Consider the following 21686-nt stretch of genomic DNA (forward strand, 5'->3'; position numbering starts at 1 on the left):
CTCCCCAGAGCACACAAAGAATAAACACCAACGACGTCTGAACTAACCTTCTATTTGAAAATCTGACCAAAGCCTCCACTGCCTGGCTGCTAACACTCCTTCAGGCTGCCAGAGACATCTGGGGCCTGAGCTGGCGCTGAAACAGATGACTTTAAGCATGTGTCCACTTGGATTCCTTTGGGCAGTCAATTCCCAGCCTCTCATCCTTGTCATCAGTGCAAAGTGAAAGACTGTATTGTCTCTCATCCTCCAAGGAACACACATCCCCAGAGAGCACTGCCCTGGGACTCTTTCTTCTGTGCCAACCTCCCTTCCAACTGACTCCCCTGCTTCCTCCAAACTTTCCTCTGCAAACAAACCCCCTCTTCCTCTGAACATACCACACAATACACTACTCAAATTTGTTTCTAACATTTACCTGGCTCTCCCCTAAAGATTCTATTTCCTTATAGCCTTCTCCAGTGAGACTGAGAATCCCCACCTCCTACTCACTTGTTCGCCTGGGATGGAAGGGAGGTCAAAGTTCTCTAACTTGACCACTTGCTACTTCCACGTGGTTGCTTTCCTCTCTCATGCTTCCCTTCCTGTGACTCTGTCTCCTATCCAACACTTTAGGGGGCAGAGGTTTGGGGAATGCACTTTGACAACAAACCAGTCTTAGGTTCAAGTTCTGGCCACTTAGGAACTATGTGACCTTGGGTAAGTTGAGCAATCTCTCTAAGCCTCAATTGTAGCCTACATACAGTGGGGATGATTAAAGCACCCACATGTCATATGACTGCTATGTGGATTAAATGAACTGATGAAAAGCATCCAGGATAGTGCCTGGAACACAGAAGCACACAACACCTGTTAGCTGTTTTATATGATTATAATTTGAGAGGCTTGAGAGTCTATGTGGACAAAGTATTTTCAACACTCTGGCCTCACTTGATCTTTTGGAATCCAGTGACCCTTGCTGCCCCCTCTACTTCGGTGACTCAGTCCTGCGGCCACAGTTCTCTGAACTCTCTGAAGTCAGGCATCCTATCTGCTGATCACAATGGTGCATCCTTCCAGTTCTCCCTTGCCCTTGCTCTACCACACTGACACTTCAAAGTCACTGAGGCGTCTACTCCCCAGATCATTTCCTTTTTTCTGCAGCCTGAACCTCCTCCTGACTGCACCTCTTTAACAATGGAGCCCAAAACCCACGGTGTTTCACTTGAACCACCATCTTCCTCACGCCTTTACCTTTCCTGCCTCTTTATCCTCCTCCTGTATCTGTCTCCTCCAAACCCAACGTATTTAATCCCAGAGACCGCAAACCTGAATGTCTGCAGGAGTCAGGCAGGAATCCTAGAAGAGTAGAGGGGGGCTGTAGACACCTCAAGAAGGTCTGTGACCTCTAACAGGGCATCACTACTCATTCCATGCTTAAGGGTAAACTCAGTGAGGGCATACCTTCCATGTACTCAAGAGAAGTCAGATTTTTATGTGAAGTATGCCAGTTTTTAAATATCAGTGACTAATTTAAAAATAGAAAAAAAGGGGCACATTAAAGAAAACATGTCTTGGAGTAAAATTCAGCCCCAAGAACTACCAATTGCAAACTGTGATTCAACCCTTTGACTTCCTCTGTGCTGATACTGAAGCTGTTGAGAGCAGCTAGAGAAAAGTCAGAGCTACTCTGCATCTTCTACACTGAAGTCCCCCATCACGCCTCACAGACCCCGGTTCATTCCCGATGATCACTTCTTCCATGATGCCTTCTCTGACTAGAGGCAAAAGATAAACAGCTGGTGCTGTGTGTGTGTGTGGTGGTGGTGGTGGTGAGGGGTGTGAGCGGCAGTTTGTGAAATGACCATCAAATGTGGGGGAGTGGGCACAGAGGGAAGGCATTCCAGGTAAAGGAAAGAACACACTAAATTTATAAAAGCAAGAATGAGTACGGTGTGTTTAGTTTAAACTAATAGGTGAGCCCACCAGAAGTATATTATGTACTGAGAAGAGGACTGGGGTTATTATGGAGGTACTGGCAGGAGTCATGGCCAGAGAGGGAGGTCAGGGCTGAGTAATAAGGGGCCTTGCATACCATACTAAGAAGCATCTTTACTTGTAAGCAACAGGAAAGTACATCTTAAACAAGTAATGTAGTCTTGCAATGGAGTCTTGCAACGGAGTGGTTATCTCGAGAAAACCCAATATTGTCATGAATTCCCTTTTTCTTGAATCATAAAGGTAGGTGGGATTAGTGTTAATGTTTTAAGCTGCAAGACACATTACAAGTCAAAAAATCAACAACAACTGCCTAGAACACCCTTCTCTCTTTCTCCATCTGGTGAACTCTGACTCATTCTTAAAGACTCAGTTCAAAAGTCAAATCTGACCATTCTCCAAATAGGAATTAGCATGTCTTTGCTCTGCGAACTTTGTGTTTTTTGCACACTTCTACTTCCAAAGCATACAACGCTTTAAACTACAATGACTTATACATACTTGCCTTCCTTTAGAATACATGCTCTTAGATATCAGAGACTATATTTTATTCCTGCTGAGCAGCCCAATGCCTGGCACTCAAACGCTCAAAATATTTGCTCCCTGAACAATCCAAGAACAGTATGGGGTTTTGATGCTAGGACTTCTGCTGCAGACTAAATGTCTATATAATTTAGTTAAAAGCATTCATTATTTACCCATGCTGGGTACTGATGAGAATGAAATATATAGGGTGGGTCCTTGCCCTCAAAGAATCCACAATCTAAAGTCTTAGGAATTATCGTTAAAACTCTTCATAATCTAGCTATGGAAATCAAAGTCCCTGATCATATTATCATAAGAGCCATGACATGTAACTTCCTTTCTTTTCAATCAAAAGCAAAGTCAGGAAAGAATAATTTACAAAGCACTTGTCTATATAATACATTCACAACAGACTGACCAAGGCCAAGAGAAACCAGCTGTCTCTACCTCCTGGGTTCTAATTAGCAATTAAATGTCTACCCAATATAACTCTGAATTCTCTGCAAACTGTGGCAACTACAATGATGAGGAAGCCAATAATCCATATCCAATGTAAAGGTGTAAATGAAGAGTAAAATATATTCCGTGATTTGGGTTGCTTTTGGTATTTTCATCAGAGGTAGGGCTTTAACATTTTAGACTTGCTTATCAGCTATGTAAGTAATTTCACAAAGCATTTTTGCAGAGCTGTTCTGTTTGCATGTGCCATGATGATGACATAGCAAATGAGGGTAGGGACAGACCTCTGAGTTTCAATATTATCATGCTGTGGATTCTGCTTTCAACTTTACTGAAAGGCTTATGGAATTCAGTTAAGTTACTTTCTCTCAGTCCGACTCAGAGGGCCACATATACAGTGTCTGGTGATATCCATGACCACTCAGATTAAACTGGAAGCCACTGAGAGCCTTGCTTGTTTTTGGGACTAAGACAAATATAAAATAAGGCTAGACACTAGGTCAAATTCATGGTGAGATACAAAAAGCATACGGCCCTAGTAGAGGAAACATAGCACTCATGCATCTGAAGTGAATTACTGACAAATCAAACACTCTACTAGGGAGATAGTTCATCCCCAATGGGCAAGGGCTTTACTTCTAGGAAAGCATATTTTCTTCAATCTGGGGATAGGTCCAATAATAACATGGAATTCCTACAATTATTTTGTTTTAAAAACACCAGAGTTTAATATAGACTCTGACTTTTTTAGTCATGAGTTGACTCGCTCTTTTGGGCCAAAAATTACCGTGACAGAGGGCAACAGAATAGATGTTCTTTTCTTAGTTGAGAAAGATGAGCTTCAAACACACTTCCAAATTTTTTTCTGCATGTGTTTAAAAACAGAGAGAATGCTACCACAATAGCATGTCAAGAGTCACGAATGTTTTAAATCTGTGCTATGCTAATGCATATTTTCCTTATTATATAACTTATATTTATTTACTCCCAAAAAGCAGCTGGAGAAATTATTCAAATTAAAGGGAACAACAACAACAAAAATGAACTGAATTATGGAAATTTGTCTACTAACAGACCAATCTTAAAAGAAAAAAAACAAAAAACCCAAACTGTTAAGTGCCATCTTCTCTGAGACACTATCTTAGAACAGATGGACATGATAATCAATTACAAGACTCTTAATTTGATAAAGTCCTTTTGAAAATGCATATGCAGGGATAGTTAAAACTGGTTAGCTTGAGTAGGCATAATACAAGCAACTTAATTGCCTAGCACAATGGTAAAAGCACATGAATCTACACTAAATATTATTTGGTGGCCTAAAAACCTAACAGTGTCTCCAAGAAGAAAAAAAGAAGTGCTTTCTGAGCTCTGAACATGACCCTGACAGTTCCAAGTCACCCTCAGGAAGTTTCTGGCTTTGACACGTTTGTCGGGTTGGGTTGATGTGCCCTGTGTTGACAGCCCCTGACCCTTGTGTGATGCTTCCACCTTCCAACACCCTCCTAAAGACTTCAAACTGCAGAGTTATAGGCTGGAGCTCTGGAGATAAGAGTTGACAAACTCTGGAAGGCTCTACCATGGAAGGATAAGCACTTGAGCACACAGAGCACTAAAGGACTCTTGATGCTGCTGCTCGTTCCATTTCTCAGAAGGAGACAGTTGTTCCAGAGCAGAGGAATAAGAAAATCCCTCCTGTCCTACTGAGTTTTTAGGAGGGAAGGGAGGGATAAGAAAAAACTGTCATCTGTTGTTCCATGTGTATGTGCTTTTTGAGGTGCTTCTCAGTTTGGATTTAAAGCTGGCATATTATTGTATGGTTTTTCTTAAATTTGGTTTTCATTGTTTGGTAGAAAGACTGTCTATTAACTGATTCTTTCCTTGAAGGCAGATGACTGTGTGTGCATGTTGTATGTTTCCTTCTTATTACCTTCCAAAACTTGGAAGCCTTTTTGAAACTGGCATTGGTCATATCTGCAAGACGTTAAGATCCTTTAGGCACGTGCCACATTTCATTCACCACTATATCCCACACCAAGCCCAGTGTTCTGCCTTTCACGAGGTCCTCAATGAGTATTTAATTATTAAATTGTTTTAACCGATTGGAGCATTTAAAAATCTGTACCTTGTTTTCACTCACTGTAGCTGTGTGGTTAGATTAATTTTGATTTAACTCAAGTGCTTCTGAAGGGAAGGGATAACCTGCCAAAGATTCCATTCGGCTGGCCTCATCCGGTATGAGTCAATTTCAGGCTGTGAATTCTGGAACCCCAGAAAACTTTTTCTAGATATCTCTCTCTATTCACAAGAAGCAGTGTGCTAGCAATCTGCTAAGATTCTATTATCATAATGCAAGACAGCACCAACAAAACGAATTTCCTTGAGAGCACAATTTCAAATCGAAGCAGCTCAGTGCAAATATTTAGATGTTATAGTGAAAGCAAAGGACATTGATGACCTTCACTCTGGTCATGGGCTGTATATTTGACATATTTTTCAGACACAATGGGACTATCATCCTTCCTTTTATCTTATTTCCTTTCCTGGAGTTACAGAGTCTGGAACTGTGATGATAGGACAGGATATGAGTGGGAAACTGCCTTCTACGGTAAATGTTTTATGGAAGAGAAATAAAACTGAGGTTCAAACAGGGAAAAAAGTCACTTTGAGTAGATCTTTTCTCATTTTAAGAGACATAGAAAGAAATGGTTCAATCATAAAGTTAGGAAAAGAGAATCTAAAACTTGTGCAAGAATATAATTCTGTGTGTGTATGCACAATTAAGTGTAAAATACAGAAAAGAGCAATATGAATATGGAGAAGCTGAAGACAGAGAAGACACACACAGAGTCAGACCTCAGGGAAAGTGATGTGGCAACAGAAGGGGAGAAACAAGTGCAAATATGGGTCCAAGGGCCAGCAAGTAGCCATGCATGGGCTGATACAGTTTCACACAGGTGAGCCTGTGGGGGCACCAGGAACCATACACACATGGCCCTACCCAGCACATTTACCAAGGCAGGTTGACAGGCAGAGATATCGACATTCTATTAGAAAGCAGTCTAACAGTAAATCCTTCTCTTGTGGAGTCAGCCTTTGGCCAGATATTCTCTGCTTCTGCTATGTAGGGACTATCTATTTATAGATGTAAAGAAAAAAAAAGGGTAACTAGCAATAGTCAACTAACCACTGACCAAATAGGCAATCTGTTTTACTGAATTATTACTCAGCTTTCACAACCCAAGCAGTTCTGATTACCCTGGCTTAAATCATTACTCTAGTAGTTTATTTCATTTTGCTGTTTCTAACTTTTATTTTTTATTTTAAGAAAGTTAAAAAAAACCATAATTCTTTTATAACTTCCTTTGGACTTTCTCCCTTTCTTATCCCTAGGCAAGACATATATCTCTCCCATTATTTTCTGAGCTGTGAAATTTCCTAAAAATTTTCTTTCCCTTTGTTTCCCAAGAGTCTCCTGTCGCTAGTGGCTTGGGTTCCTTCCCCTCTAAAGGTTTTTAGAAAGCGAAAGAATTTAGAGGTAGAAGTTACTTTTGAGACAATCAAATCGCTCCTCCCCTCCTTTCTCCGATTGGAAAACAGACCCAGGTAATGTGAAAGACTCACCCAAACTCATGCAGAAGTGGGCCTGGATTCTAGCTTTGAACACATGGTTCGTGCGCTTTCTGCACAGCAGCACCAGGTGATGTGCAGAGGACTATTCTTTAGCTACGGAATGGTTTACTCACAGGTATACGTCTGCTTACAGACAATAACAAAGTGCATGACACAGAATGTTAGGGCTCCTGAGAAGCAGGGCTGGAGAGGGCCTGGTGGTGACTGAGCCCAGGGCCACAGGGGACAGTGCGGCTCGGTGGTATGTGCCACACAGACCAGCTCTGCTGATGCTCATCGGGTAGGACCCTCCCAGCTCCACGATGCTCCCTCTATGAAACAGAAGAGCGGTACAGCCTGCCTCCTGCGTTGAGCTCTGTGATTCTGGCTTGTCAGTATTTCCAGGGAAACTGTACTTAGAATTTCACGTGTCCAACATGTTCTACTACATTTTTTGGTGAAAACAGAAGTCACATATTAGTCAACATATTAGCTAACAGATAATCTAACATTTTTAATTACCTTGAAGCTAAGGAAAAAAAAAAAAACAGTCAAAAATACTTCTGAAGATTGACTTAAAAATAAAATAGGATTTTTGGTCTAGTGTCTCAGAACGCAAGAGATACACATGCTCCAGATATAGGTTCTGGAAGAGAATCAGGCCCTTTGGTCAGAGAGAGGCAGGAGCCAGGAGGGAGCTTGGGAATCTGGCTTTCTGAAATGCACACAACCCAGAAGAAACTCTATTTTAAGTTTCTGAACATTATAAACAATGACTTAATTTATTTCTACCTTAAAATAGCTGGATTGGACTTTTCTCAATAACTTTTAAGAAGGGCATATTTATAAAACAAATTGATAACAGAACTTTTAGAACAAAAAGTTTGGGACAAATTTCATAAAAATAAATTGAAAATAGGTGACTGTCAATAATATGGTAAGTTCATTCATCTTAATAAAAAGATATAAAGTTACTTATCAAAAGGTGTAGGGTATTTAAAAAACTCGTGACTTATAGTGAAAGTGAGAAAGGTGGAGGTATTACTGTCTAGAGTTTTTAACTAGTTAATGTCTACCCTGTAAGCCTCTATCTGAAACACTGGTGAAAAATTACGGAGGCAAAGTGAAGAGTCTGTAAAATTAGGTCCAAACATTGGAAAAAGCAAGGAGTGAGAAGTGCAAAGAAAACACTGTGGTCTTAGAACTCTCCATCTTCTTGAGAAATAGCCCAGTTGGGCTGAGGTCTGGGCTGGTGGACACCAGGAGAACATGGACTCTCAGATGTATAGCCCAGGCTGGATCCATCCTCCAAATGCATCTGCCTCTGGTGAATCCATTCTTCTCAGATAAGCTCAACCATTATAGAGGAGAACCTCTCTCTATTCAACATCTTTGCAAGTTTTGTTGTGTTTCAAAAATGGACCTGGTTTTATCAAGAGAGATTTTCTGGTATCCCAAAGCAGCATTCCCTTTTGTATGATGGGAGAAAACCCAGTTTAACCTAGGTGGTCACAGCACTCTTCAAGAAGCAGAAGGTTAAAAATAATCGTTGGCTAAATGGTACTAGCTAAGGTGGTGGCTCAGAGGCTCTTAAACCATGTGTCTGCTCCTGGGTGGAAAGCCAAATGGCAATTGAAGAAAGAAGAAGAAAAAGAGCTGCTGAGGGGACAGGGGATTAACTATAATGCTGCCTGAATTTCACCTGAACACCCAGAGCTCCAAGGCCAGAAGGGCATGAATTTTTGGAAAAGGTTCACGTATCTGCAACATGCCACCAAATTCCTGCAATCAGAAAATGAAATCTAAAGGGCATCTATCTTGGTTAAATGTAGATTAGGGTGGATTACAAATGGCCACAAATTCTTTGTGGCTTATCTCATCAAGAAGTGGAACCTACTTTCCTACCCTTTGAATAAGGGCTTGTCCTGGGACTTCCTTTGACCAACAGAACATGGCAGAAGTGCTGTGTAATTTCCAACTCTTGGTCTCCAAAGGCTTTGCAACTTCCTCTCCTGCTTCTTTTTTTTTTTTTTTTTTTTTGAGACGGAGTCTGCTCTGTCGCCCAGGCTGGAGTGCAGTGGCCAGATCTCAGCTCACTGCAAGCTCCACCTCCCGGGTTCACGCCATTCTCCTGCCTCAGCCTCCCGAGTAGTTGGGACTACAGGCGCCCGCCACCGCGCCCGGCTAGTTTTTTGTATTTTTTAGTAGAGATGGGGTTTCACCGTGTTAGCCAGGATGGTCTCGATCTCCTGACCTCGTGATCCGCCCGTCTCGGCCTCCCAAAGTGCTGGGATTACAGGCTTGTGCCACCGCGCCCGGCCCTCTCTCCTACTTCTGACATCATGTAGGGAGAGGGGTCTTTCCAGCCATCCCAGCTGAGTTTCCAAACATGGGAGGGACATTCAGTCTCAGTCAACCTGCCAGCTGGCTACAGAAGAACTGCTCAGTCAACACACAGAATGAGGACAAAGAATAAATCTTTGTCATTTTCAGCTACTTCTTTCGGGGTGACTATTACACAGCAATGAATAACTGAAACACGTATGTGGTAGGCAGATAGAAATGTGCTGGTGAGATATAAATTCATATTCCCCGATATATTTCTTGGACTTAAAAACAACAAAACATTGTTATCGAAAAAGCTCCAATGCAAAGAGCACAGGGTTTTCAATAAAAAAACCTGGATTGAAGCCTTGAACCTGCTCTGTCTCTTGTACCAAGGAAAATTTGTGATTTTCTGCAAGTCTCTTATTATCTCAATCTCCATTCTTATACCTATAAATTCCTCATAGAATTAAAGTGACAGTAAAATATGAATAGTGAAAATGCTTTATAAACAGCAAGGCGTATTACACATTTAAGCTGTGACTGGTATTGTTATCTATATGTCACTTAAAGACTATCTTGGTTTTTTCTTCCCTGCAAATAAATAATTTGCATTCATGTATCTGACTTGTAAGTTTCTGTTGTAAATTCTCTTACGCGTGGCAGCATCTGTACATGCACACACACGCAGACACTCACAAAGGGACTTTCAAGGACCACAAGGTGTCCTAAATCCCACAGATAGTCCCATTTTCCCTATATGTCATTGTGTGGTGTTTAGGCCCACCCTCTCCTGAAAGGTAGAATGCATTGCCATATAACTCATATCATATCTTCATGCCAACAGAAGAAAAAAGGATAAAAAGAAACGGCGGGATGCCTGGAAATCTAAGACAAGTTGAGGGAAGGAAGAATTAAATAATGGTTGAAAATTAATTATATCACACACAAGAATGATGTTTAAACAGGATGAAATTCAAGAGAAAAGACACAAAAGAAGTGAAAATGAAAGACGGACTGTTAAGACAGAAAGGCAGCAAGGAAATAAGGAACAGCCTATACTCACAAAGGCCAGAGGTAGAAGAGAAAACCAGTATTTGTCAGGGATAGAAGTGGAAAGTGATACCCATGTACGGTAAGAACATCTGGAGAGTAGTGTCTGTCACTTGTAAGAACTCAATTCGTGTTTAATGAATGGATGAATGAATCAATTGAAAACATACAATTCAAGAGAAAACCAACAAATCAAGCTCACACAGAAATGGGGCAGTTAGGGGTCGGAATGGGTGAAATAGTCTCATAGGGAAGGGCAACTCCATTTGGATGGGAATGAAGGAAGGAGGAATGTATTCTTCAAGACAGGGGAGAAAAGTCCATAAACACACTTTCTAGCCCGTGAAAGTACAATAAATTCTTACAAAAAGGGAGTTGTTACTTTCACTGAAGGTAATTCTTTACAGCTAAAGTTTCAGATATTTTACCTTATTATGTCCTAAAATGTAAAGGGCTTTCTCCCCTGATTTCTCCACATAATCAGCTTTGCTCTCAAATGGCTCTAACTTCTTAACAATGCTCTAAAAGTATGCTGGTAAAAGTCAAATAATCATAATATGATCTTCTATGTTCTATAATGTTCTTCTTCATGCCTAAAAATCGTGCTCTTAAAGAGCGGACATTTAACATGGCTCACACACAAGAATAAAGTTATGTAGTTTTTCTCTTAAAATACTACCACTATGACTACATGCTGGGCTTTTGTTTTTCATTTTCATGTGATTATTTGGGTTGTTATTCTCTAATCGATGTACAACCTATCACCCCATCACCCTCCGCAGGAATCCACTGAATATGCTAAACTAGGCTGAATGGGTCTAAGCCACAGCTTGAGTATATTCTGCATTTACCGACTCATTCAGCACTAATGCATACAGAAGAAAAGAAAAGATGACACAATTCCTGACCTTTAGGAACATCATATAGCTGATGAGACAAGACTTCACGCATGCGACAATTCAATAACAATGTATGAAAATCGATAATTAATTGACAGCATAGGAAAGGATATGTGGGAAGTTTCTCGGCAGTGGGACACGTGTTGGTTGAAGCATGAATACTTCGTGGACAGAGAAAAATTTAATTAGAGTCCTGCTGGATGAGGAATATGAGAAGAGATGGAATGGAGAGAGAAAGGCATCCCATGCTGCGAGAGATGAGTGCTGTGCTTGGAATGGAGGGTTTCTACAGGATTGAGGAGGACCGCACCATACAGACGGGGACTGGGGGAAAAGTGCAAGGGTTTGAAAATGAGACAGGGAGCAGTATGACAACCCAATGGCAGAAAGATAACTAGAAACTAAAACTATTCATTCTTTTTCTTTTCTTCCACATATAAATCATCTTGGCTAAGAGAGGGCCTGTTTGTTAATCCATTCATTCACCCATAGATGTGGGCTGACATATTATGTTTAGGTACAAGAGGCTACAAAATACTCCCTTTCTTTGAGAATCACACAGGACAGGAGAGACAGACAAAAAAAATCAGTGTGTTCAATGTGTGATGAAAAGTGCTATGATAAAAAGATACATGGGGGATGGATGACAAAGGAGCAGAGAGGGCACTTAAGTCATCTTCAGGGGCCAAAGAGTGACAACACTTCAATGAGCAAGAAATGCAGTCTTGAAGGAGAGGCAGAAGCTGCCTACATGTACACAGAAGGGCAAGGGAGCCCAGGAAGAGGTAGTGGCAATTGCAAAGGCAGAGGGCTTGTGAGAGAGCTGGGGGAGGAGACCCTGTTCAAAGGGAACAAATGAGCAGGGGATGAGTATGGGTCACTGATGATCTGACATACAGGAAACTAAAGAGCTGTGAGAACCTATCTCTTCTCTGCAAATAATTTACAGTGGGATGTTGAATGACTTCCTTCTCTATGTTTTCGATGTGTTGATTAGAGACAAATTTAACTCTGGCCATTCTTCGCTTTTGAATGCCAAAGTCAAAATTATGTCAATACAGTAATAATCATCTTCAAGTTTTATTTACTAGACTCACAGAAGCTTGAGGATAAAACGGAAGGCATCTAGTTCAACCTCCTTTCCAACCTAATATAATTCTTCTAAGCATTCCGGGCAGGTGGCCATCCAGACGGAAAGAAATCTATCCAGCTCCAAGGAGCTCTGTCTGCCTCAGGAAGCAGCCAATTCACTACAGAACATCACTAGTTGTGGGAAAGTTCCTTTTTAAATTGAGACTAAATATACCTTCCTGTAGCTTCTACCAATTTCAACCCCCTAGAGTGACTGAAAAAATAGCGGACCATGACTCCTATGTGCAGAGGATGCTATGTGACATTTATAATAGTGAACTGAGAATTGTCCATTTTCCTCACTAAAGGACTTCCTCGTTAACAACTGGCTTAGTTTTGATTAATTAGGTTCTCCAATATAATGTACCATCTTCCTTTTCAGGAAGACCCTGAAGGGACATCTGTTACTGTTAGTGATGCTCCATTTATCTCCTTCACTGATCAGTAGTAATACCTTATGTTTGCAAAATATTTCAACCCTTCCTAAGCATCTGCACATAAATTATCACATTCTAATGTCATAGGAAGGTTGCTGCACCAATGTATGTTATCTTCACAAAAATCTTTGCATCTGTTTTATGATACAGTATAAAGGACAGGTCTTAGAGAATCCTAGGTTTGACAGAACAAAGGCTAGGAGATACCAAGGATCTAACTTATTTTATGAGAAGAAAGAAGGAAAAAGTAATTATCAGAACAAATTCTGGATGTCTCTTCAATTATGGACAAATAACTGATACTTACCTTACCTATGGACCACATATACTCCTATCTTATCAAACCATTTGCATAATCACAGGTACTCATGCAACAAACCTAGAAGCTAAATGCCTGGCACTGGGACTGAGGAAGAAGAGGTTGGAAATTGAGTTAAATAGGGCACAGTTTTAACTCATCTTATTAAATGTAGAACGAAAGCTGAAAAACATGAGATGACTTAGTCATAAAGATGGCTTGTTGACCTGCAAAAGATGGAAGGGAGGTCATGGCAGAGAAGAGGGGTGAGTGGGGGGGAGAAACAGACTGTAAACCCTACACTTCCAAGAACAGTCTTCCCCAAAGCCAAGTACGAAGGCACAGCTTTATGGTGGTGCTTCGTAGACTATAAAGGACAGGACTCAGAGATCCTCATGTTCTAGAGAAAAACCAGTTCTAGGGGGGTAAGTGCATGCCCTGCTACCAGGGTTAAAATGACAGTGGCTCCTCCCACCAGTCAAGCCAAAGAGAGACGTGTTTGTTACTCCAGACAGCACTGTAAGAATGAAGACTCCTCTGGGCCTCAGAAAGAAATGGGTCTGGGCAGCCGTGTGACTCCAAACATCAAGGGTCCCTGTGGAGCGGTGCTATGAAGCGTGCAATGTTTCATCACACTGAACATGTTGTTTAAGCACCTACAAGATTCACTGCAGAGGATCAAAAGATGTGCCTACTCTTGACAGACACCTCACTGCCTGCCTCCCTATCTACATACAGAGGGGCATATTTGCTTATATAGGTCCCAGCCCTCGAAAGTGTACAGGCACCCTTATAGAAATAATCTATAAAGGTTAATGACTTAACCTGATGACACCTGGTTTTGATCTGAGGAAAGATATATGTAAATACCAAGTAATGCAAACAGTTCAGTGATTTCTTCCAGAGAAACAGGAAAGGACTAGGTTTCTCATGGGAAAACAAACTGCATGCTCAAAATGTACCTTAGATGATGCTAACAAACGAGGAGAAAAAACTTGACAAACTAATGGCAAACTAACCTTGTTGGCAAAGTACAGCAACCATCTGCGGTGAGTCTGACTTGAGTTTCGTAGCTATCCAGGGGACACGCGGTCTGCTGAACAGGAGGGCATTCCACAGTCCTGCAGTCCACGCCGAAAACTGAAAGGGGGCAAACAGAGAGGCACCGTTTATTGTTACATTTACTTGCTTTTGGAGTCCCTAAATGAAATACTAGCTCTTGACAAATTTCCAAAGTCTCCTTGCTTCCAGAAGCCCAGTCCTAGTGTTGGTATATTATTCCAGTTACTGTTACAGAACTGCAATATTCCTCAAATTTTCTGTGTAAGGAAAGAGGTGGGGATGAGATATTTAAGAGTTACAATGAAGACAGAGAAAGAATTAAACCAGCAGTGGTTACATGGATGGTGACAGTTAGCCAGAGGCATTTCTGATTGACAGAATAGTTCAAGAGATGGACAAGGGATCACTTTGCTTGGAGTGTTTATCTAGCAGTCTAAAAAAAAGAAAGAAAAAGAAAAACCCAAACAAAAAAACAACTGGCCGATGATTAGAAACTTGCAAAGAGGAAATCACTATAACTCAGAAGTGTTCACAGACCACATCGGAAATGCTGCCACAAGAGCAAGGATGTTAGAAATAATATAAAGCAAGAAACAGCTGGGACACAACAGTACATCAAATGTTGGCAAAGAGGGTGAGTAAACAGTCAAAGATGACTTGGCACATGCTATAAAGTAAAGAGGGCAGATGTGGGGGGGAGTTGGCAAAGAGAAAGATTGGGGCTGTTGCATTATGAAACTTCTGGCATTTTGATGCATGTATCCATCTAAAAATAACTTTCTGTTTTATGTATGATGATTGTTTTTAAATGTAATAATTCAAAGTGGCAGATATAGCTGCAAATAAGGTCTCTGACCTTCTCTGGGGAAATGAAGCAGATTGCCATAGTACCATAAATTTTAACCCTACCTCCCCAGTCAAGCATACTTTGAAGGAAAAAAAGAAGAAAAGAGGAAAAGACACGCTCACTATCTGAAGGTGCTTATGTACCTAGTGGATGATCACTCTGGTTCTCTGACTACAAGGCCAGAAGTCAAGCTGCCATTAGCCCAAAGTGGCAGATTCAGAGGACACCGGTGAGAAGGCCCATCTTCATGTGGAAGGAGAGACCAGGGGTGGCTGAGGAGGGATCTGCTACCCTCTGATGCAAAGGAACGAGGCTGCTGAGACAGAGCTCGTGCATACCTGGTTTGCACTCATAGAGGTCACAGCACTCTCCCGGCTTCCCTGAGGCTTTTGACACTAGTATGTTCAGGTTTCCCGGCTGGCAGACTTTGCGCAGACAGCCTGCGGGGTTGCACACGCAGCGGCTGGGTAAGGGACAGCACTCCCCAGGAGGAGCATAACCCTCGATCAGAACAGAATCTTCAGGACAACGTGGAGAGAACTGGACTTCACAGCGGGCCTTGGAGCAATCTGGCTTCTCTTCTAAATGGGAGAGAAAGAATTTAGCTTATGCCCAGGGCAGTGTGGGGCACTTTCAACAGAAGAACAGACAGTCCTGATGATCTATTTAAGTAGCCAGAGAGGAGGGTAGGGAAAGAAATTCAGTGTAAACCTTCAAACTTAGTTTAACTAACAATGAAAATCTCACCCAAGATCTGCCCATGACACCAAAATATGAGCCTGAAATTCCCTTCTTCTCCGTCTTCCTACCCACTTGTGTTAAACAATGAACATCTAGAGCAATGACCAAAATGAAGAAATGCGAAGGGAAGATGCACCCACGGCGTGGAGAATCTGAAAACTGGACCCATTCCTTGACTAACTGAAAGGTCTTTGAATTCAAAAGAGTTTTAAAGGCTATTCTTTGAAAACAGTGTACCTTAAAACACAAGCAAATCATGGCCACTTCAGAAACTGGAGACAACGTGTATGACAATCAACATGGAGGAACTCTACCTGCACACTCTGAGTTTCAGTGGCATTCTATTAAGAGTCTGTGACATTATGATGTGGCAGCTAAGCAAGATGGATAATGAGTCAAATTCCCGTGTTTAATTTCCTGAAATGGCACCTGATATGTTTCTATCTCTAGCAAAGCTCCATCAAACACACCTTATTCCCCTCTCTCTAATATTATCTGCTGACCAATTGCTGTATCTCAATTTTAGAGACGGGAAAAATAAAACAAGGTGGGTTTACTCAGATTTCACAGCGGGGGAGCAAAGTCCTGGCTTCTGGAACCCCAGTCCACAGTTTAGCTTCTTGGGTTCACTTTTAAGAGACCTATACGAACATAAGGCCCTTGAGGAAAAGATGGAAATAGACTAAAAGACATTATCACAGCCCATGACCTTTGGTGGGAGATGGGGAGTTTAGGAGCCATTAGGTGAAACTGATGCCAGTTAGTACCAGGCAATGTTTCCGTAAGTGTTCATTGGTCTTCCTAAAGTAAAACCCAAACAGAGAATTGTGTAGTAGGATAAGACCCAAAAGGTCACCTAGTTTAGTTTCCTCATTTTGTAGATAAAGAACCTGAGGCCCCAGAGCTTAAGTGACCTGGCTAAGGTCATTGGTAAACTTAAAGAATCCAGGTCTCCTCATTACAGTCCACTCAGGTCTTGATATCATAGCAGTGGATCTCTTTCTAAAACCATGCCTGTTCCTCTAGTCATTTTCTACCTTGCTGTATCTTTCCTCTTCCTTATCTATTTCTTGTCTACTTAAGACATAATATAGGAGACCCTTCATACTTACAGTTCTAGTAAATTCACTGAAACATTGACAGAGAACCAGCTTGGGATATGTCAGTAAAGAGGAAAAACACAGGTCCCTGCCCTCATTAGTTGATACGGTAGTGGAGGATGACAGAACATAAGTAACAAACATTATAAAGAAGTAAATTATATAGTAGTAAAGGGTGATATGTGCTATGAGGGGAAAACAAGAACAGAGTAAGAGGGAATTGGAATGCTTAGAAGAAGGGGGTAGCAGTTACAACGTGGTGAAAATGGATGGGCATGACTGAGAAGTTTATGGCTGAACAAAGACTTGGAGGAGTGAGGGGACGAGCCATAGAGATACTTGGGAGAAGAGCATCCCAGCAGAAGGAACTGCTGACGCAGGCTTATGTGTCCCAGGAAGAGTAAGAACGTCAGTGTGGCTGAGGCACAGCAAGTGAGAGGAGAAACAGGAGATGAGGCTGGATGAGCAGCAGGGGTACCTGGTTACCTGGTCATTTAGAACCCTTATGCCATTTTCAAGACTGTAGTGTTCACTAGGAGACAAATTAGAGCTTTGATTATATAGAAAGAGGAAGAGAATAATTCAGAAAAACAGGTCTTAGAAAGGTCGTCTTAGAAAGATAAGACTTTGGGAACTTGGGCAACAACAGGAAGGTGCACAATATCTGGGGAGGAAGGAGACGTGGGAGGAGGTTAGAAAGGCACTTGGCAAGAAAGAATATGGAAGAAGACAGATGCTAGCACTATTTACCACAGCTAGGTACAGGGTGTGCTGGAGAAGGAGATGAAATGGGTTGAGTCTTAATGCTGCCTTCCTTCTGCCACCTACCTCATGACTACACTTAATTTTCCTGTTGGAGAGAAGACTACTTCATGGCACTTGTGCCTCACTCAGGGCAAACATTCATTTGCAGGCCTCTACCCTCCCTGTGGCTACCGCCCACATGCCAATATCCAATAAGCAGCTTAAAGCAGAATGGAAAATAAAACAGCCTGTGTCCTAAGAGCAGACTTCATTAACACACATGCCATGTGCTCATGTCACAATAACCCCAGAAGGTGAGTTATTATTTGCTCCATTTTACAGATGATGAAACTGAGATTCAGATTTATTTGCCCAAGGTCACACAGCTAGTAAATAGTGATGTGAAACTTGGTCCATCTGGTTCCAGCTATGCTCCTCTGTAATAATATGCCTCCTGTCTCAGGAATCACTACTGTGATCCTGAGAAATCAGCTGATTTCTCTGGACACAGCTCCTTCCCTATCAGAAATGTGGTTTTTGTTAAAGCTACCAGGTTAGCTGCATCCCTGCTCCCTCTTACCCAGTCTTATCTCATTGCGTGTCTCATGGAAGCTACAGCCTATATGCCACAAGTGCTTGGGTCAAACAGGAGTCTCAGAGAATCCATCTAGCCCACTTTCATAGTATAACCCCCCAAGGAACTGCCGTGAAAACAGGACATGATAACTAATAAGGAATTCCACTCTCAGAGCCCTGTCAGTATGGAGGAGAATAAATCAAAGAGCTGAGGAGGAAAAGGTGAATCTTGAATGTATGTGGATTAAGCTGGAGCTTGTAAAATGCATTTGGTAGACTGCTTATCTGGCAAACACATTGTTTTATAATTAAGAAAAGCTTTGTGACTTTGATTGCAAATAGCACTTAATTCCTACTCTTGTTAATTTGCTGTCATTAACATATTCTTATCATATTCTATTACATTTTTATTTTATAAAATATTTAGTATGTAATAATCAGAATTTTGAAACATATGCTTCGATTAAACATTTCCATTAAAACCCAACATATTAGTTCTTGCTGGTTATCACTTTTTTTTTTTTTTTTTTTTTTTTGAGACGGAGTCTTGCTCTGTCGCCAGGCTGGAGTGCAGTGGTGCAATCTCAGCTCACTGCAACCTCCGCTTCCTGGGTTCAAGCAATTCTTCTGTCTCAGCCTCCTGAGTAGCTGGGACTACAGGCGCGCGCCACCAAGTCCAGCTAATTTTTGTATTTTTAGTAGAGATGGGGTTTCACCATGTTGGCCGGGCTGGTCTCGATCCCCTGATGTTGTGATCTGCCTGCCTCAGCCTCCTAAAGTGCTGGGACTGATTACCGGAGTGAGCCGCCGCGCCCGGCCGGTTATCCCACTCTTTAAGTTCTTTTTGACAGCCCCAACATTGTCACCTCTTCACGTGTGTTTTGCGGTTCAAGCCTGAAGAGATGGATTTATTTCTTAAGAGCTGCCTTTGTAATAAAAGCGGAATAGGGTAGGCTACCAAAGACACAGTCGTCGATCAGAGTTTGACAGCCAGCAGGGATGTAAGAATGTTAAAAATGCAGGTTAAATCTTATTAAATGCTTTTCAATTTTTCTCAAGATGATCACACTGGCTTTCTCTTTAGTTTATTAATATAATCAGTTGGATTTTAAATCATCCTTGTGTTCTAAGAATAAACTCTGTTTTTAAAGATCTTGTTGGATTTGACTTCCTAACATTTTAAGATTTTTAAATTTATAAACTTGAGTTGTTCATCTTTAGTTCTTTCTATGATGGCCTTATCCAATTTTAGTTTCAAAGTTACACTAACTCTTTTTTTTTTTTTTTGGGGGGGACGGAGTCTCACTCTGTTGCCCCGGCTGGAATGCAGTGGCGCAATCTCGGCTCATTGCAAGCTCCATCTCCCGGGTTCACGCCATTCTCCTGCCTCAGCCTCCCAAGTAGCTGGGCCTACAAGCGCTCACCACCATGCCCAGCTAATTTTTTGTATTTTTAGTAGAGACGTGGTTTCACCGTGTTAGCCAGGATGGCCTCAATCTCCTGTCCTTGTGATCCGCCCGCCTCAGCCTCCGAAAGTGCTGGGATTACATGCATGATAAACCATGCCCGGCCTACACTAACTCTTTTAATGAGCTGTTTAGCATTCTACCTGTTTCTCTGCTGTAAAACCATTCAAATAACACAGGAATTATCTATTCCTTGATGTTTTCATACAACTCACCTGTGAAATTATCTGAACTCAGTATGTTTTTTGAAGGGGGAGGGGGAAGATTTCTTCTTTGGTTATTATTCAGGTGTCCTACCTATTTTAGAATTATTATTCCTAACTTGCATTTTAGCAAAAAGTATATAATCCATCTAGATTTTCAAGTTCATTTCATACTTTATTGACCAAGCTTTCTTTATTGTACTTTATGCCAGTCCTTTTAAGTTTCTGAATCTCTTACTTCTTTATCTTTCAGATGATTTTGTTAGTTTTCCTCTAGTGTTTTAAGATTAATGCTCGGTTCATTTCTATTTGGCCGACTTATAACAAACACATTTCTTATAGTTATTACACAAACAATTTTAATTATGCTTTGAATACTTCAATCAAATATTGCTTTGGTTATCTTCTGATTTTTCATATGTATTGTTTTCAATGTGACTTGCTGCTAAGTAATTTATATGTCTCCTTTTTAAAGACTTTTTAGAAGAGTGATATTAAATTTCTGCATAGGTAGATTTGGGGGAGCTTTCTTTTTTAATTTATAGTGTTACTGCCTGGTTGCCAGAGAATGTAGGCTGTACAATTCCCTACTTTTGTTAACTTCCTGAGTTTTGTATGTTTTTGGTTTTTAGCACATGTGTGTATGTATGTGTGGCCTCATAACCAATTTAAAAATAGATGGGTATTTGAAAAGAACATATATCCTCTGTTTATTACATATAATCTTGCATATTTATTAAATCAAGCTTAATGATGACATTCTGATTACCTATACCTCACATTTTTTATCTGATTTCCAAGAGGGATCTGTAAAATCTACTACAAGCCAGTAACTTCTCTTCAAATTTCCAGAACTTTAATTTTTCAAAGCTATGTTTTTAACTTCATGACTAGCAGGCATAAGATTCAAGCCTTCAAATTGTGAAGTTATGCTTTCAAATAATTTAGATTTCCAAAGTCTCCATCTTTCTTACTTTGTAATTAACATTCCTTTTTCTCTTCTTTCAACCCTCTATTCCCCTTTCAATAAATTACCTAGAATCCCTACTCACCCCGCATCTTCCTCTGCCCCAAACCAGTCACCAGTTTGTCACTTAAATGTAATACAAGTACCATAACATCAGGAACTGTTTTTCTGAAACCCTTTTTTTCAGACTTTTTCTATAAATTCTCCCATTAGATTTTATTTATTCTTCTCTGTCTCTATTCCAAGTTTCTTCCATGGAGAAAACAAGGATAAAACTACAGCCACTCCATCAATTAGAAGGTTTTTCTGACATTACTTCTAAATTTTTAATTTTATCTATTTGAAAAGAAGTCGCTCCTGACTCTTTCCCTATGGTGTCTAATAGATCTATATGTAATACTTAAACTAACTTTTATGTCTGGTTTCACTGACAATGCTGCAACAGACATTTAAAAAAAAAAAAAAAGCCTGCCCAGATACAGAAAGATCAAAGTGACAACATCATTTGCAACAGAAATAATTATGGAAAAATAACCATATTTTACTAACTTTAAGAAGTTAGTATTAAAATATTGACAGGCTCACCCAATATAAAGTGATTTCTACCATAACCCTGGAAAGTTTCTATCAATCCTAGTCACTTTAATGTGTATAACTGGATCTTGTCCATTGTTAGGCCCTCTTCAGGTCGATATGTCAAGAAAGTATAGGTTGGTGCAAAAGCAGTTGTGGTTTTTGCCACTGAAAGTAATGACAAAGACTGCCGTTACTTTTGCACCAACCTAACACAATCATGATCTACAAGAAGCAAATGCATGCAAGAGTTTCTGCTTAAATGCAGATTTAAATAAAACACAAAGGCAAATGAAAAACTACTCGTGGTAAGAGGAAAAAAAAGAAGATAAAAATTATATTGGCAGATTACCATTGTTTCTATTTAAATTTTGTAGAGTCCCATACATCTGACACTGAAAACTTCTATTTCAAAATCTCTTCATATTCTCTTTCTCTCTCCCTCTCTGTCTCTCTCACACACACACACACCTCCACACCCTCATGTGGGATACACAGCTATCCTGAGACAATCCTTGGGCGGTTCAAGCTACTTTGGGGAATTCGAAGGACCCCAAATTTGGATTACATTTGATAACAGGGAATTCAGTATGTAGAACACAAAGTCAAGCGAAGAGTCTAGGGTCACTGTTTTTCCTACACCTCCCTCTGATGTCTCTTATAATCTGAAGCCCTGGAGTAGCTGTGGTAT

The 21686-nt window shown here is 40.8% G+C and overlaps 1 protein-coding gene across 4 annotated transcripts in view; it reads right to left on the reverse strand.

Moving 5' to 3' along the window:
• Positions 1-21686, reverse strand: part of CRIM1 (cysteine rich transmembrane BMP regulator 1) — a 196649-nt gene that overhangs the window by 94268 nt on the left and 80695 nt on the right. For 3 of the 4 annotated variants that reach the window (XM_050753298.1, XM_050753300.1, XM_050753301.1), the window contains 2 exons: positions 14964-15206; positions 13736-13856 (listed from right to left, as the gene is read on the reverse strand). In XM_050753298.1, coding sequence (XP_050609255.1) covers positions 13736-13856; positions 14964-15206 — 364 coding nt within the window. The remainder of the gene's footprint in view (positions 1-13735; positions 13857-14963; positions 15207-21686) is intronic. The other variant, XM_050753302.1, reaches the window with a different exon arrangement.

Source organism: Macaca thibetana, chromosome 13 (genome assembly GCF_024542745.1).
Source record: "Macaca thibetana thibetana isolate TM-01 chromosome 13, ASM2454274v1, whole genome shotgun sequence".
In the NCBI taxonomy this organism is placed as follows: domain Eukaryota; kingdom Metazoa; phylum Chordata; class Mammalia; order Primates; family Cercopithecidae; genus Macaca; species Macaca thibetana.